Source organism: Porites lutea, chromosome 1, assembly GCF_958299795.1.
Source record: "Porites lutea chromosome 1, jaPorLute2.1, whole genome shotgun sequence".
NCBI lineage: Eukaryota > Metazoa > Cnidaria > Anthozoa > Scleractinia > Poritidae > Porites > Porites lutea.
Window position 1 is genome coordinate 53,362,656 of NC_133201.1, and position 13,494 is coordinate 53,376,149.

General features: G+C 37.5%; 1 protein-coding gene across 2 annotated transcripts in view; it reads left to right on the plus strand.

Moving 5' to 3' along the window:
- Positions 1-9,344: 9,344 nt before the first annotated feature.
- LOC140921542 (uncharacterized) overlaps positions 9,345-13,494 on the plus strand; it is a 471,050-nt gene continuing 466,900 nt past the window's right edge. For both annotated transcript variants that reach the window (XM_073371551.1, XM_073371556.1), the window contains exons 1-3: positions 9,345-9,461; positions 12,486-12,631; positions 13,166-13,414. In XM_073371551.1, the coding sequence (XP_073227652.1) occupies positions 9,392-9,461; positions 12,486-12,631; positions 13,166-13,414 (465 nt within the window). In that variant the 5' untranslated portion in view covers positions 9,345-9,391. The remainder of the gene's footprint in view (positions 9,462-12,485; positions 12,632-13,165; positions 13,415-13,494) is intronic.

Genomic DNA, 13,494 nt, shown 5'->3' on the forward strand with positions numbered 1-13,494 from the left:
AACTGTGGCATCCTATACAGCTTTAAACTTCACTGTCAATTAATATTACACTGATTAAGCTAGGATAATATATTTTTTATTAACCAGGCAATAACAAAAGAAATAGATTTTCATAAGGATTGATTGATAGTAGTATAGGGCGTTTATTGGTTTCTGAGAATCCGGGTCTCATTTTCCAAATCGGATCCGAATAAGAACTCGGACTAGAAGTAGAATTAATAATAATAATATAATTCTTTAGTATACACACTCAGTGATCTTGGTGATTCGAGCAATATGATTGGTTCGCTATCTCGGACTATGACATTATATTCACCGCGCTTGGCGGTGAATATAAAGCAGAACAAAATCGCTGTCGTGAACCGGGTGTCTTGCCAAAGTTTGATAGTAAGAGCTTTTTGAAAATACAAAAATATCCAAGTGTTGATGACTTTGAAGGTTAGAAAAGACTTCATGGTGTTTAAACAGCGTGATTTATTGTGAAGTGGTTTACTGTAGCTGGCTTTTTGTACTCTCGAAGCTATGTTTACCCCTACAGAGGAAAACGAGGCGGCTTTGTCACTGTTTTGTGACTTCGGGATTTTCTCTCAAGACCAATTTTGCCTATAAATAGAAGTTAATTTATGGAGAAAAAAGGAGGGCAAATATTTTCGAAAATTGTACATGCCAGAAAGTCAACAAGGCAAAGAACACTGTAGATAAACAACTCTCACCTTGATCGTAGCCGCTGTTGACAGCATTGGAGGAAGCGACAAAAAATAAAAAAAACTTTCTCATTCACGGTGAGTTGACAGAAACAAATAAAGCTCTACTTTTCTTCTCAGAATTGGTAGTAATTTAGATTTTCGGCGTTTTCTTTTAAACCGTTGATGCTTTTTGCTTACGAAAATCGATACAAAAAGATTAAAACTATCATTTGCCATGTTTGAAGATACTGTAAAGATCTAACTTTTGCGCATCCACTGTTTACGGCTTCGTGTTCACGCATGAATTCACCCGTCAATCAAAATAATCCTTTTTTTTAAGGTTTCCTTTCTGATTCTGCTGAGATCACTTCGTGTGAATATGCTAAAAGAATTATTTACCTCAGGCTCAGTTAATATTGTAGAATAACCCCCGAGACGAAATATTAACTTCGCCTTCGGCGAATAATTGTTAATTATTAATTCATTAAAGATAAAAACTACATATCTTAGGAAGGGACCATTAGAAAAGTTAGGGGGCGGAGGGAATTTCGAGCCGCAGGAATTTTTTTTTCGTTATCAAATTCCTTGTAAGGAATTTTTTTTTTTAAGCCATAGCATGAATATTTTTTAGGGTTAATTGGCGTTCATGAATTATTTTTCATTTACCTTTCCCTTGCGCGAATATTTTTTTGTACTTCGCACGCCCTCCCCCCCCCCCCCCCCCCATAGGTTTTCTAATGGTCCGTCCCTTATGTGACAAAACTTCCCATTTTGACTGACTAAGTGACATTGTAATAATTACAGAGCTAAATTACACTGAAATAATAATAAAAAAATCTAAAATTTATTATCTAATTTAGAAAATACCAATTACAAAGCTAGCTAGTTGTATTTAAAGATTACTCGATTAACATAGGAGTAATCTGATCGTTCTTTGACCAGATTTGTGTCTTGTAATAACGTCAAATCGGGGATAACGACTTTGAAACAGGTGGTCTAATTCTACCTGCCTGAGTATAATCCTCCCTCCTTATTAACGATCTCAGTATAAAAAGGCACTTATTAGCTTTAATTAGCTTATTCCGTGCATGTGTAGTAAATCGGCAATTTTCCTGGAAAATAACACCTCGAATAAAGAGCGTTCTGGTTTGCAATACACCTGAAACGAGAAGAAAAACCTGTGTTCAACCTTTCTTCTTAGAAATCAGTGAAGTTTAACAATTTTTTTGATTCGTAATGTGGCAATCGGCCAAAACAAAATTAAGTTAAAACACAGAAAAAGATAGCACCAGCTACAATTCATTTATTTCAAACATACAACAAATAATATAAAAAATCATGTGCATTCGCAGACTCTGGAAGAGTGCAGCAGATTCTTTCCTAACCTGAGATCAGGCCCAATTCTAGCGATTCTCATCAAAGCGAAACGAAAATAGAGCCTGATCTCAGGTTAATTCTTTCCAGAACAAGTTTATCTTATAAACGTCCTGGTCCCCCACTCAGAGCCAAAGAAAAGGTTAAAAAGCATATCATCAGAGACAAACTAAATTCCTGTCAAAAACAAAAACCACAGGAAACAATTCATCATTGAAATAGGTCAGACTGAATTTCAGCCGTCTCCTCGAGTGGCAAGCTCCCAAGGTAGACATCTGATTAAAGGATAGGTCATAAGACGTTAGCTTACCTTTTGCGGTTTTCCGAAGCACTGGATAATATTTTACCAGGTATGTAACAGGACCACATGACGCCGGTTTGATCGGTCAATCAAGTTCATGCAGTTCGATTCTCAGTAAGCAAAGGCGATTCGCACCTGAAACTGTAAAATTTTACTGCAATCAATGTAACAAGTACAGTCAACTCTCGTCTTGCGGACACCCGCGGCCACTATAACGGACATTCCGATAATAAGGACAGGTTCTGAATCCTAGGAAAAAAATAAATTACAGACATTTGACTGAGGTAAACTCCCCCTATTACGGACTCCCACTAATGAGGACACTAACCCAAGGTCCCTAGAGTGTCCATTATAAAGATAAATGACTGTAACTCCTCTGCGCTCTTTCTTTCCTCTCGTAACTTTATCAAATACACGTAATAGGCCATTTTCGAGTGGCCTTAACCCTTTAATTTAACGGATTCGCCAGAACACCCACACCAATCTTACCATTGGTAAAAGAATACAATTTCTCAAAGAAGCCTTTAGCCTCCTACGCAAGCGTTTTTAGGGGAGCTCGTTTTTCATCCCTCTCCACAAACGCCTGCTCAACCGAAGACAGCATTCCTTTCCCATGCTTAGCCAATCACATTGTACTTTCCAAATTCTGGAAAGTTGACCTTGACCGCAAGGTAATCTGATAATTACTAGATCTGCAAGAAACAGTGGGAAAGCTTTCTGACCTCTAATAAATGTTAGATTCAGAGCAGCAAAAATAAGATTTAGTCAAATTTTAGAATACTCCATTCACTGCATAACCTTAGCGAATGAAAGAAAAGAAAGAAAACGGTAACTCTTAGGTCACGTTTTAGTCGCGTTTAGCCTGTTAACACTTCTATTGCACAACTGTTAATTGGTCACTTACCACGCAAATAAAACAATGGGAAAGGAATGCCCTTTTCGGTTGAGCAGGCTTTTGTGGGGAGGGGTGAAAAACGAGATCCCCTAAAAACGCCTGCGTGAGAGGCTAAGAAGCCTTGCGATTCGTACAATTTTCTACGAATGGTAAGCCAGTCCTTAGTCCATTGGTATGTCACCATTTTTGCTCATTAGCGGCTCAGGCGGTTTCAAGAAATGCTCATGGCGCGAAGTTAGATTGCATCTTATTCAGGGACACCCAACGACTTTATTCTGCGACGTAGCTGGATAATTGTCTGGATAATTGTTAAAGTCGCCTAAGATGTGCGGAATCTTTTATTATTGGTTTTTTTACTAACCTTCCTACGTTTTGCAGAGACTTTTGCCAGTTCATATTTTATTACCATTTATGATATCGAGAAAATTGTCACAAAAAAGTCTTCTGAAAATTTCGGTATAACAAAACGTCGCTTATGAAAGGACAGTTACTCCTATGACCATGTCCTCGCACTTAGTCGTCAGGACCCATCAGGATAGCCATCTAAAACGTTCAAAACAACCAAAGTACAGATCAACAGTTTTTAGGGCAGCTTCAAATTAATCAAACAGGCTTCTAAATCTAAGAGAAAACCATCTGAGACACTTCTAACGAATTTAAAAATAGAAATGATCGTTGGGTGCCCGTATGTCATCATTAACACCTGAAAGCCGTGCAAGATCCATCTGTCGATTGGTACCAGGGAAATGTTACTTTGAAAGAGCTGTAAATGTGTTTGAAAAAAAAAAAAAACTGTTGTAGGATTACAAGGACGGCAAAACAGTAAAAGCAATCTCAAGGAAATTAAGGCATACTCGGTGTTTTTTCAATTTTCCCCGAAAAGTCGAGGGGTGGTCTATATTTTGAGGATTAAGGACTCTCAAAAGTTTGTGCGATTCCGAGTAAAAGAATATGTAAATTAGGTCACGTGACCTTTAACGGCCATTTTACGCGAAAAAAAACTTAAATAGAAATGGCACCATTTTATAATAGCAGCCAATCAAAGAAATTGCAACCAAACATGTCCCTAGATAAGCAACTAGACATCTGTGCCTGGGCTTTGTTGAATAATTTATTTAAAGTGTAAATAAACAGCTTTTTTTACTAGCACCCAGTCCCCTTATCAAATGATTTTCGAATTTCGTCCTTGTCTAAAAGATGAACTTAAAAGGCTCGGACAAAGAAATGATATAACCGCGGCCGCGGCCACGGCCACTACGGCCATGTTTGATTCAAACTAAAGTTACTTTTCAGCTCCATCGTACATGAAGGAGTTTTTTGCCGACGGTATAATTCGGTGCCTCTTATACGACGGCTTACTGTGAACCCCATATACCACATGCTTGTTTGCAACGCATATATATGGGCTTTTTTGTGCGCATATATGCCCGAATGTAAGAAAATGGTCATATACTTGGGAATAAAAACCCCTCAAAGCAGGAAAGAACGCAAGTATACGTGGCAAAAATAACGCACGTATATCATGTAGCGGGGAAGAGTGCAAGTATACGTGGGAAAAAAACGCACGTATATCGTGTCATAATTTTGAAACAAATGGCCGACCATAGTAACCAACCCGGAAGCATTAGCTACTTTGGTCACTGCGCACATCTTAATTCCTTAATTTCTTGTTATCTTTATTTCTGACATTGTTCCGTAAGGTACTTAAACAAAGTAAAATTCCAATGTAAACTATACGTAAATAGTGCAAAAAAAATAAAACAAAAAAATAAAATCTGTTATGAAGAGTGAACTTAGTGATTTTTACGTTTGGGTCGAAGAATATGTTCGTATAAACAAGGTGGCCGTGTAAACAGAGTGATTGTAGGGCGAGGTTCCACTGTAGTACTTGCTACTGTACTGCTACCGATTATATTAAACCATTTTTACAATTTTATTAAGTTGTGCATATGTTCAATGTAATGTGCGTAATAAAAGGAGATCTGTTTTGGTTAAGCAAGGATAAATTGACAGATCTTGGCAAGGATTAATGAGCACAAAGTCCCCCACAATATCGTTTTTCTCGTGTTCTGATCTTACATGTATACTGGCCAAAAATTACCGGACTTGCTCATTTTGAAGTGCTTTGCTCTTATTATCGAATCAAGGTTTTATTTATACTTAGCAAGAGGATATTGCATACTTAGCCTGGCAACATGATAGGTCTAATGAGCTTACCGCACGTTCAGCTATAAAACGAATTCTTAGAAGCCACACGTACAGTTCATTAGGTGTCTCGATTTCCCAACTCTTTTATCCAGTAGATAGAGCTTACGAAATTTTTACCATTCGTGTTTCTCCTACACCTGGGAATTCTCCCTCCAACTATATTCTAATCAGTGAAATCCCTGGGCTTTCATGATACCTGAAACTTGAAAACGGTACCCCTTTCGGGAGTACCCTCCCGGGGGTAATGTTCATGATGATGCCAAGGAGTATATACGCCCGTTTTAGTTTGTAAGCACTAGCAAAGATAAAATACTTACCAGATCTTGGCATTAGGGTTCATTACCACACAACACCGCTCTTTTGCTTTCTGACCTTATAGTAACTGACTTTCTTGTTTCAAGTGAAGTGCTTTGCTCTTACTATTCAATCCCCGTTTTACTTAACAAGAGGATATAATGCATGCATACTTAGCTGAAACGCAGTCTTATAACCCTTTGTTTATTGATATGAGCAACACGACTGGGGTCTAAGGAGCTTATCACTTGGACTGAAGCCCAACAGTTCATTAGGTGTCTCTATTTTTCAACTCTTGTATCAAGCAGATGGGGCTCACAAGATTTTAACCTCTATATTTCTCTTACATCTGGGGATTCTCGCTCCAACTGTAAACGGTATACATCATTGCGAAGTTTCTTTACATCAGTACCTTCCTTTTTTTCTGGAGGTCGAAATGATTTATCCAAAATTTTGCACATAACCTTAACATAACACAGAAGTTATGATAAATCTTTAGACCTTTTAAAAATACATGAATACATAAACCATTCTGTGCAATAATAGCCTTGTTTTTCGCTGGTAATACGTAAGTCTCGTTCAAATTGATAAGCATATTCATTGAAAACTAAAAAAATGTCGTCAAACATTATAAAATTGCTTTATTTCAGTGTAGAAGCTAAAGGATTATTTTCGGTGATAAAGTGTACTGCCGATGGGATAGTAGGTGGAGCTCAGATTTCCATTTTGCAAGTGAGTTTGGCTTGCCAACCGGGAGTCAGCCCACACGTTCGTCTTTTTCATTTGAATATAAAAGTATTTTTTTCGATTTTTTTGCTTTTCTAAGAGTTGCTCGCCACTAGTTTCAACGCGAAAGCAGTCACCACGGAATGATAGCGATAACTTACTCTCTTACATGTAAGAAATAAGGATCTGCAGGACCTCCATATAGGTTCCCGTTACGAAGCCGAGAATGGCGAGCAATTTACCTTGGTTTGGAGCTAGAACTAATAAAAATAGTTTTTCTTAGTTGTTGAGAAATGGTATTCAAAACTTGTTGACCATTGCAAAGTTCTCGATTTGCTTGAAGTAAATCTGTCAGTGTAATCTCTAGAAAATCATTTCTGTCATATATGTCTGCCCTAGCCTCTGAGTGGAAGGAATTAAAGTAAAATAAAATTTTAATAAGATTCTGAACTGCTTGAATTATTTCGAGAAACTGGAAAGACATGTTGTTCCCTGAGATTTATAGTATAAGATTTTGTCACCCACTGAACTTGAGTAAGGCACATTAGTAGGCAGATGAAGATCTAGAGACTGACTAACAAGGATTTCCCCAGAATGGACTAGTGAGGTGGGAATATCGAAAATCAGTTTTGAAATCTCTGACGCCTACGTTGGGAAATTGTAGTTGCTCGGGAAGCACCTTGTGACGTTGCTTGAAACAGTGAGTCATAGTTGGGTTAAAACAAGGACAAATTCTATAACTATTTGTATGCTATGTTGTTTCAAGCTGGGTTCCGAAATTAGCGTGTTATATTTCCCTTTATAAAGAACTCTATTCAGTGGACACCTCTGTTAAGCGGACGCGGACACTAAAATAAATCGTATTTGGCTAATTTCTATTGTTCAAAACCTCTAGTAGTGTTGGATTACTTCCTTGAAATACGTACAGTAGTCGATAAGTAAAGATAAATCAATGCATTTAGCTGTCAATAAACTGTAGATTAGACCGATATCCGGCAATATAATTGTCATCCGCGATCAAAGTTCACCTAAAAGTCTCGCGCAAAGTACAGCACAGCTTCTCAGCTTCCTCAACAGGGGCACCCAACGAATGTTTTCTGTAAAATATCTGTTTGGAGAAGCCAATATTGCCTAGAATTTTCTATTACTTGAGTACGGCTAAAAATTTCTAGATGACCGTTCCATTCATGTACAAGCTATGTACAATTTTCGAAACATATCGTATAAATTCCCTACGATTTTCTGAAGCTTAATTTTCATATTTACTTCCCAAGTTAGATTACATTTTGTAGAATAAAAGGCAACCTAAAATTTTCGGATTCAAAAATGTGATGGCGTTATAAGAATCAGAAAATGTCTCACTTTCGTTATACGTCAAATTTCGTCTAAATTTTTCGGAAAAATAACATTCAAGCCCTTGTAATTTCGAAAAGACTTAAGTTCTCCTAGGATGACCGAACAGATACAAATTTTATAGCGCCACTTAGAATGCATTTCTAGATAGCTAAAAGTACTCTGGATAGCCTAAAAATTGTTTTCAATGTATTTAGGAGGAAACCAACATGGATGGAACTTAATCACAGCACAGAGTAACCGTTGAATGTTAATCGTTAACAAACATTGCGCAATTTTGACAAACCTCCATTAACCGGACTCAAGGGAAGGTCCCGAAGGTGTCCGCTTAGTAGCAGTTTCCCTGTACTTCCGATCGATCAGCCATTAATTATTACTAGCGACGATGAAATTCGAGAGCGAAATTACGTTGTACAGCAACTCGAAATGTGGGAATGTAAGATAAGAGAGAGAGAGAGAACAACAACAAAAAAAAATGCAATCACCTTTGTGCGAGCTATTCCACACCCGCAGGATTTTGAAGGAAGCAGCAGTTGACTTTTATCCCTCATTTAATTAGATGCAAAAAGAATTCGATAATGTGCTGAAACAACGAACTTGTCAACCATTTTCGCTTCTTTGATGTTCCGTATATGGTATAAGGTTTCGTCCTGTACAAAATTAAAACGAATCTGAGCGGATTCCATTGCTTATCGGCCAGAAACACCATTCATTTTAATTTATTTAGGTCGGGTCATGCTACGGATGAGATTAAATATATATTGCAGTTATTTTACTGCGTTCAGAGCCAGGGGGGGGGGGGGGGGTACTCACCATTTCATATACCATTTTTGACAGAAAAAGTGTATACCCCTTTAGTATACCTTCCATTGACAAATGGTACCCCTTTCACATACCTAGTTTCAACTTTTCAACCCTTCAACTGCTGTAGAGTCACTGTCTTTTAAGTTTGGATAAATCACAAAATCAGAAAATTTTCTCGACTTTCTCCCTAGGCACAAAATTCTTCTGAAGCCCTTTATAAGCCCTCATTTTGCAGACCGAAATGACAGATTTTCCTACCCTTTCATATACTTCGACTCATGAGTGAAATCCCTACCCAATTTCACATAGGCCTGAAGCCTCAAAAAAAAAAAGGTCCCTTTCTGGCGGAGCTTCCCCGTATAGGCCATTATAAGGAGTACCCCCGGGGGTAACGTTCGTGATGATGCGCATGCAAAGGGGTTCTGTTGTAGTTTTTAGGCAAAGATAAAAACAATATACTTACCAGAGCTGGGCATAAGAGCAAATCAGCTTATCACACAATACCGCACTCTTGTGTTCTGACCTTATAGTAACTGACTTCTTTGTTTTGAAGTGCTTTGCTCTTATTATCCAGTCAGCGTTTAACTTAGCAAGATAATATTGCATACCTAGCTGAAACGCGGTCTTGAAACCTCTAGTTTGTTTATTGAGTAACACGATATTACCACACGTTCAACTATAAAATGAATGTTTTGAAGCCCCAAACTTCATTAGGTGTCTCGATCGCCTTGCATTTCTTGTATCCAGCAGATGGGGCTGACAAAATTTGTAACCTTCTTATTTCTCCTTCATCTGGGGATTTTTGCTCCAACTGTAAAAGGTACAATAATGTGACATTTCTTTAAGCTAATATTACTCTACGTCTATAGCTTTTTTCTGTAGTTTGAAAAAATTAATATGCAAGGTTTCTAGCATTTGATTGAGCCCCCTGGAAGTTAACGACATTGTGTCCAATTTTAGCTCTTTCATTTAATTTTTTTGTCATGGGTCGATATCCTGACTTATATTTTGTTTAAAAGTATGCTCTGTTAGTGAAAACTATAAAAGATGTATTTAAACATTTTAAATTTGTAATATTTTGTAAAGAAATATTTTTAGTGATTAAGTGTACCGAGGCTAGCGGGAGATCAGGTGTTCTCTATTTCACCAGAGTCAGTGAGCTTGTTTCACAAACTCGGGCAAACATAGATGGTCCGTCTTTCCATTTAAATGTTCTTTTTTTCTCTTTTTCATTGTCTTTTTTTAGTTAGTTCGCGCCGAGATGAGAATGTGCAGCCGGATCTAATGGATTCCGGTCGGCAGGAAAGTCCAGAAAACCACCTAAGTCAAAGATACCTCCAACTCAAAAGTGTCCTTTGCAAAAATAGATTTAAAATTTGCTAAACCTCATTGCAAAGTTTTTGAGTCGTAATAACAGCTCTTTCAATTTAACCCTCACAAATTTATTACTCATGTCATTGTCACGCTGGGTCAGAAGGAAAAGAAAAAAGCAATGACAACTGGATTGAACTTCATAATTTTTACACTAAATTATTTCTGGCAGGCTGATTGGCTAATTTTTATGGTCAATACGAGGACAGACACATCCGATTTTTATTTATGCAAGACGCGGTCATTTGCTGAACGAATGCCAAACTTCGATGCATGTTTTTTCTTTAGTTGAATTAGTTTCGTCGGAGATCCACCTTCTGTCTACTAAGAAAAATAGCCAAATTGCTCTCTTATGCAAGACGTAAGGATGCTTTGACAAAGTGTAATAACGTCAATTCTCAAACTCATTAATAATTCATAAAGAAAATTCAAAGGAAATTAATGTTTAATGAGTGTTTGGATATCAGATGAAAAACTGCTCATTTTTGCATCCTTAATTTCTCCTTCAAAAATGATTTTGTTTGAGAAGAAATATTAAACATTCGACACAGTGTTTCATCACCAGATGAAACACCTCGAAGTTCGTCAAAAATACTCCGCTGCGCGTCGTATTTTCAACTCTCTTCTCGGTGTTTCATCTAGTGATGAAACACTACGTCTCATGTTTGATATATTACTTTGATATCAACTGGGAAGACAGACACATAAAAAACTGGTGCCAGTTTGTTAAACTGAGTTTTTATTTTTTCGTTAGCCCGTTTTAGTTAATTTTGGAACGACGATGTGTTTTAGTTACAGTCTGGTCTAGTTCAAAACTTCCCAGAAATGAGAACCAAAGGTTGGCGAGAAAAAAAAAAAAAAAAAAAAACGCCTTCAACAGGAGGCCTTTTCTTTTGCCCCAGCAATTGAAACAGTATCATCCCCGAATCGATAGTAAGAACGACGTTAAAGGAGGATCAATTTTAAAATCTATTTTAATCCCTGCTTTAATAGCCGTTATAACTGCCCTGAGGCTTTAAGGAAAAAAACAAAAAATAAATTGAAGCGATAACAGAACGCTATTCGACAGATAGGAAAGAAGAGGGCAAGTTATTTGTATTAAGTATTCTAATATCTTGACTTGGCCTAAGATTAGATAAGGCTAGCCGCTGAATTTAAGCACTTTATATAATAAGCGGAAAAAACGCGAGAAACTTAAACAAGGATTTACTCAGTAACAGTGCGTTATGGGAGAATTTGAAATTTCCGACGCTGTTGACGGTGCCTCTGAGAGACCCACACGAACAGCACGTAATATTTTCTCGATTTTGTGTTCTTTCAATAGCGCTTTCTACTAATGACGTCACAAATTTCTGGTCCCTGCTTTGACTCAGACATTAAACCTGACCAGTGTAAGAGTTTAGTATGGAAAGTCACGTCCGCAACAAATTTTCGTCGTCTTTGAAGATGTTTATCGTTAAAGGAAACAAAATCCGATAATAAATATTCTTAAAAATAATCAACGCCTACCAAGACAGCGTTAAACATGGGAAAAACTGTACAGATGGGGGGTTTTATTTCTCATGCGGCGTCATATAATCCTGTGGGTAAAATTATGTTAAAATGTGTGGAGAGCAGGGTTTCATAGCTGTGCATGAAAGGGTGAATTTGGTTAAATTTATAAGCAAGGGTTGCTCAATTTTTTTTCGAGTGCTTGTTACGCTACTTAGTACTACAGGATATAAACAGTATAAAGTACTAAAGTATTCGTCCCGGATTCATGTGCTCTACCTGGCCGCACAACAACAGAACAAACTTATACAATTTCCGGTTTGTGCTAATGTTGGTGTGCTTTTCACCTTAGGATCCCTTAGATATTCTGTCACAGGCTTGCGAGAAGTACATCCAAACTCGATTTTCTATTTAGCAATTTCGGTTTTGGAGTATTACACAGCCAATAGTGTTATGTCATGTTTCAGTGTATAGCGCTGCTTTCTGCCTAAGACACAGAGCTAGGGACCGATTTCAGTAACCTTCTTTGATCGAGTCGCTTTATTTTCTGATTTTAACCATTTATTTGAGTTACTAGACAAGGTTTTGATCCCTATAGCAGTAGTGCCTTTTATATGTTGGAATTATGCTCAAAAAACATTTTAACAACGCTCACTGCCAATTTCATGAACAATTTTCATGTCGGAAACGCATGTTTCCGATACAAAGCCTTGCAGTAGAAAGCGAAGTTTGTCTGAGTCACGCGGGGGTCTAAGGTGACGAAACGTATTTTTGGTAATAGTGGAAAGCGCTATTCTTATACAGTCACTCTCCCGTCTCTCTGTATTCACGTCCCCTTGCACATCACACTCTCGCACCATCGAGCCCCGTTATGTTTTGGCCCATTTTACACTTAAATACAGTGAAAATAATAATAATAATAATAATAATAATAATAATAATAATAATACAGTGTAACATTATTTTATTGATATTGTTGTAGGCACTTCGTATCAAGTTGGCAAACTAAACGCATCAGAGACGCGTCAAGGATGGAATTGCAACAGTGGATGTGAGGCGCCACAACATTGTACCTTGCCACGCTGCACTAACGTGGTATTTCCGCAAACGTTTAGTGGATCTGGAACCGTAAGTAAAACCTACTAAAGAAATTATAAAGTGGCTTCCTCTAATGGGTTCGCGAAAACTTTCTAATAGAAGCAGACCGCAATAAGCTTCTTTAGAAACTATCTTCTTAACAAATTTTGATTTGCCAATGTCATTGTGGCTTTTATGATGTTATGCACCTCAGCGAATTTAGTGCGCATAGGTATATTCAAGTGCTCCATAATCCCTAAAATGCGTAGTGTGTTTTTAAACAAAACAAAAAAGTCAGAGGAATCTGACGATAAATTTAGGTTGGAAAATATCTAATCTTTGGAATAGGACCAGGACTGGGGGATGGGGAGGGGTGCCAGAGGTGTCAATTAAGGGTGGCAGTTTTGCTTACTAACTATCGCTATTTGTAACAACTTGTTATATATGATGTTATAACATAAAAGGTTGTAATTTTAAATTGTTTGGTAAACAGTCGATGCATCAGGTGGTATAAGACCCAAATAAATATTGTCTTATCTTGTCTTGATTTCTCATTAATGCATATTTCTACCTGACGCATTTCAGGTTCGAGTATTTGTATCATTAAGCCACGAAGATCAATCATCAGTTGTTCATTCACCGTCTGCAGTGTGGGCAGAGTCCATTAGTACAGCTGGATTTCAGTTATGTTCGCGTGCAACAGGTTCTACAAATGACACTGGAATTATCAACTGGGTAGCTTTCCAGGACAAACCCATGTTAACGCATGGCAGCGTTACTTTTAGCGGAATATGGACCACAGAAACCAAATGTGAGAAGGTGGCCTTTTCTCAGGTTAGATAATCGACTGACAATAATTGTATAATTTCGTAAGAAGAAAAACAAAATTAAAATAGCATTTTATTAAGCAGATA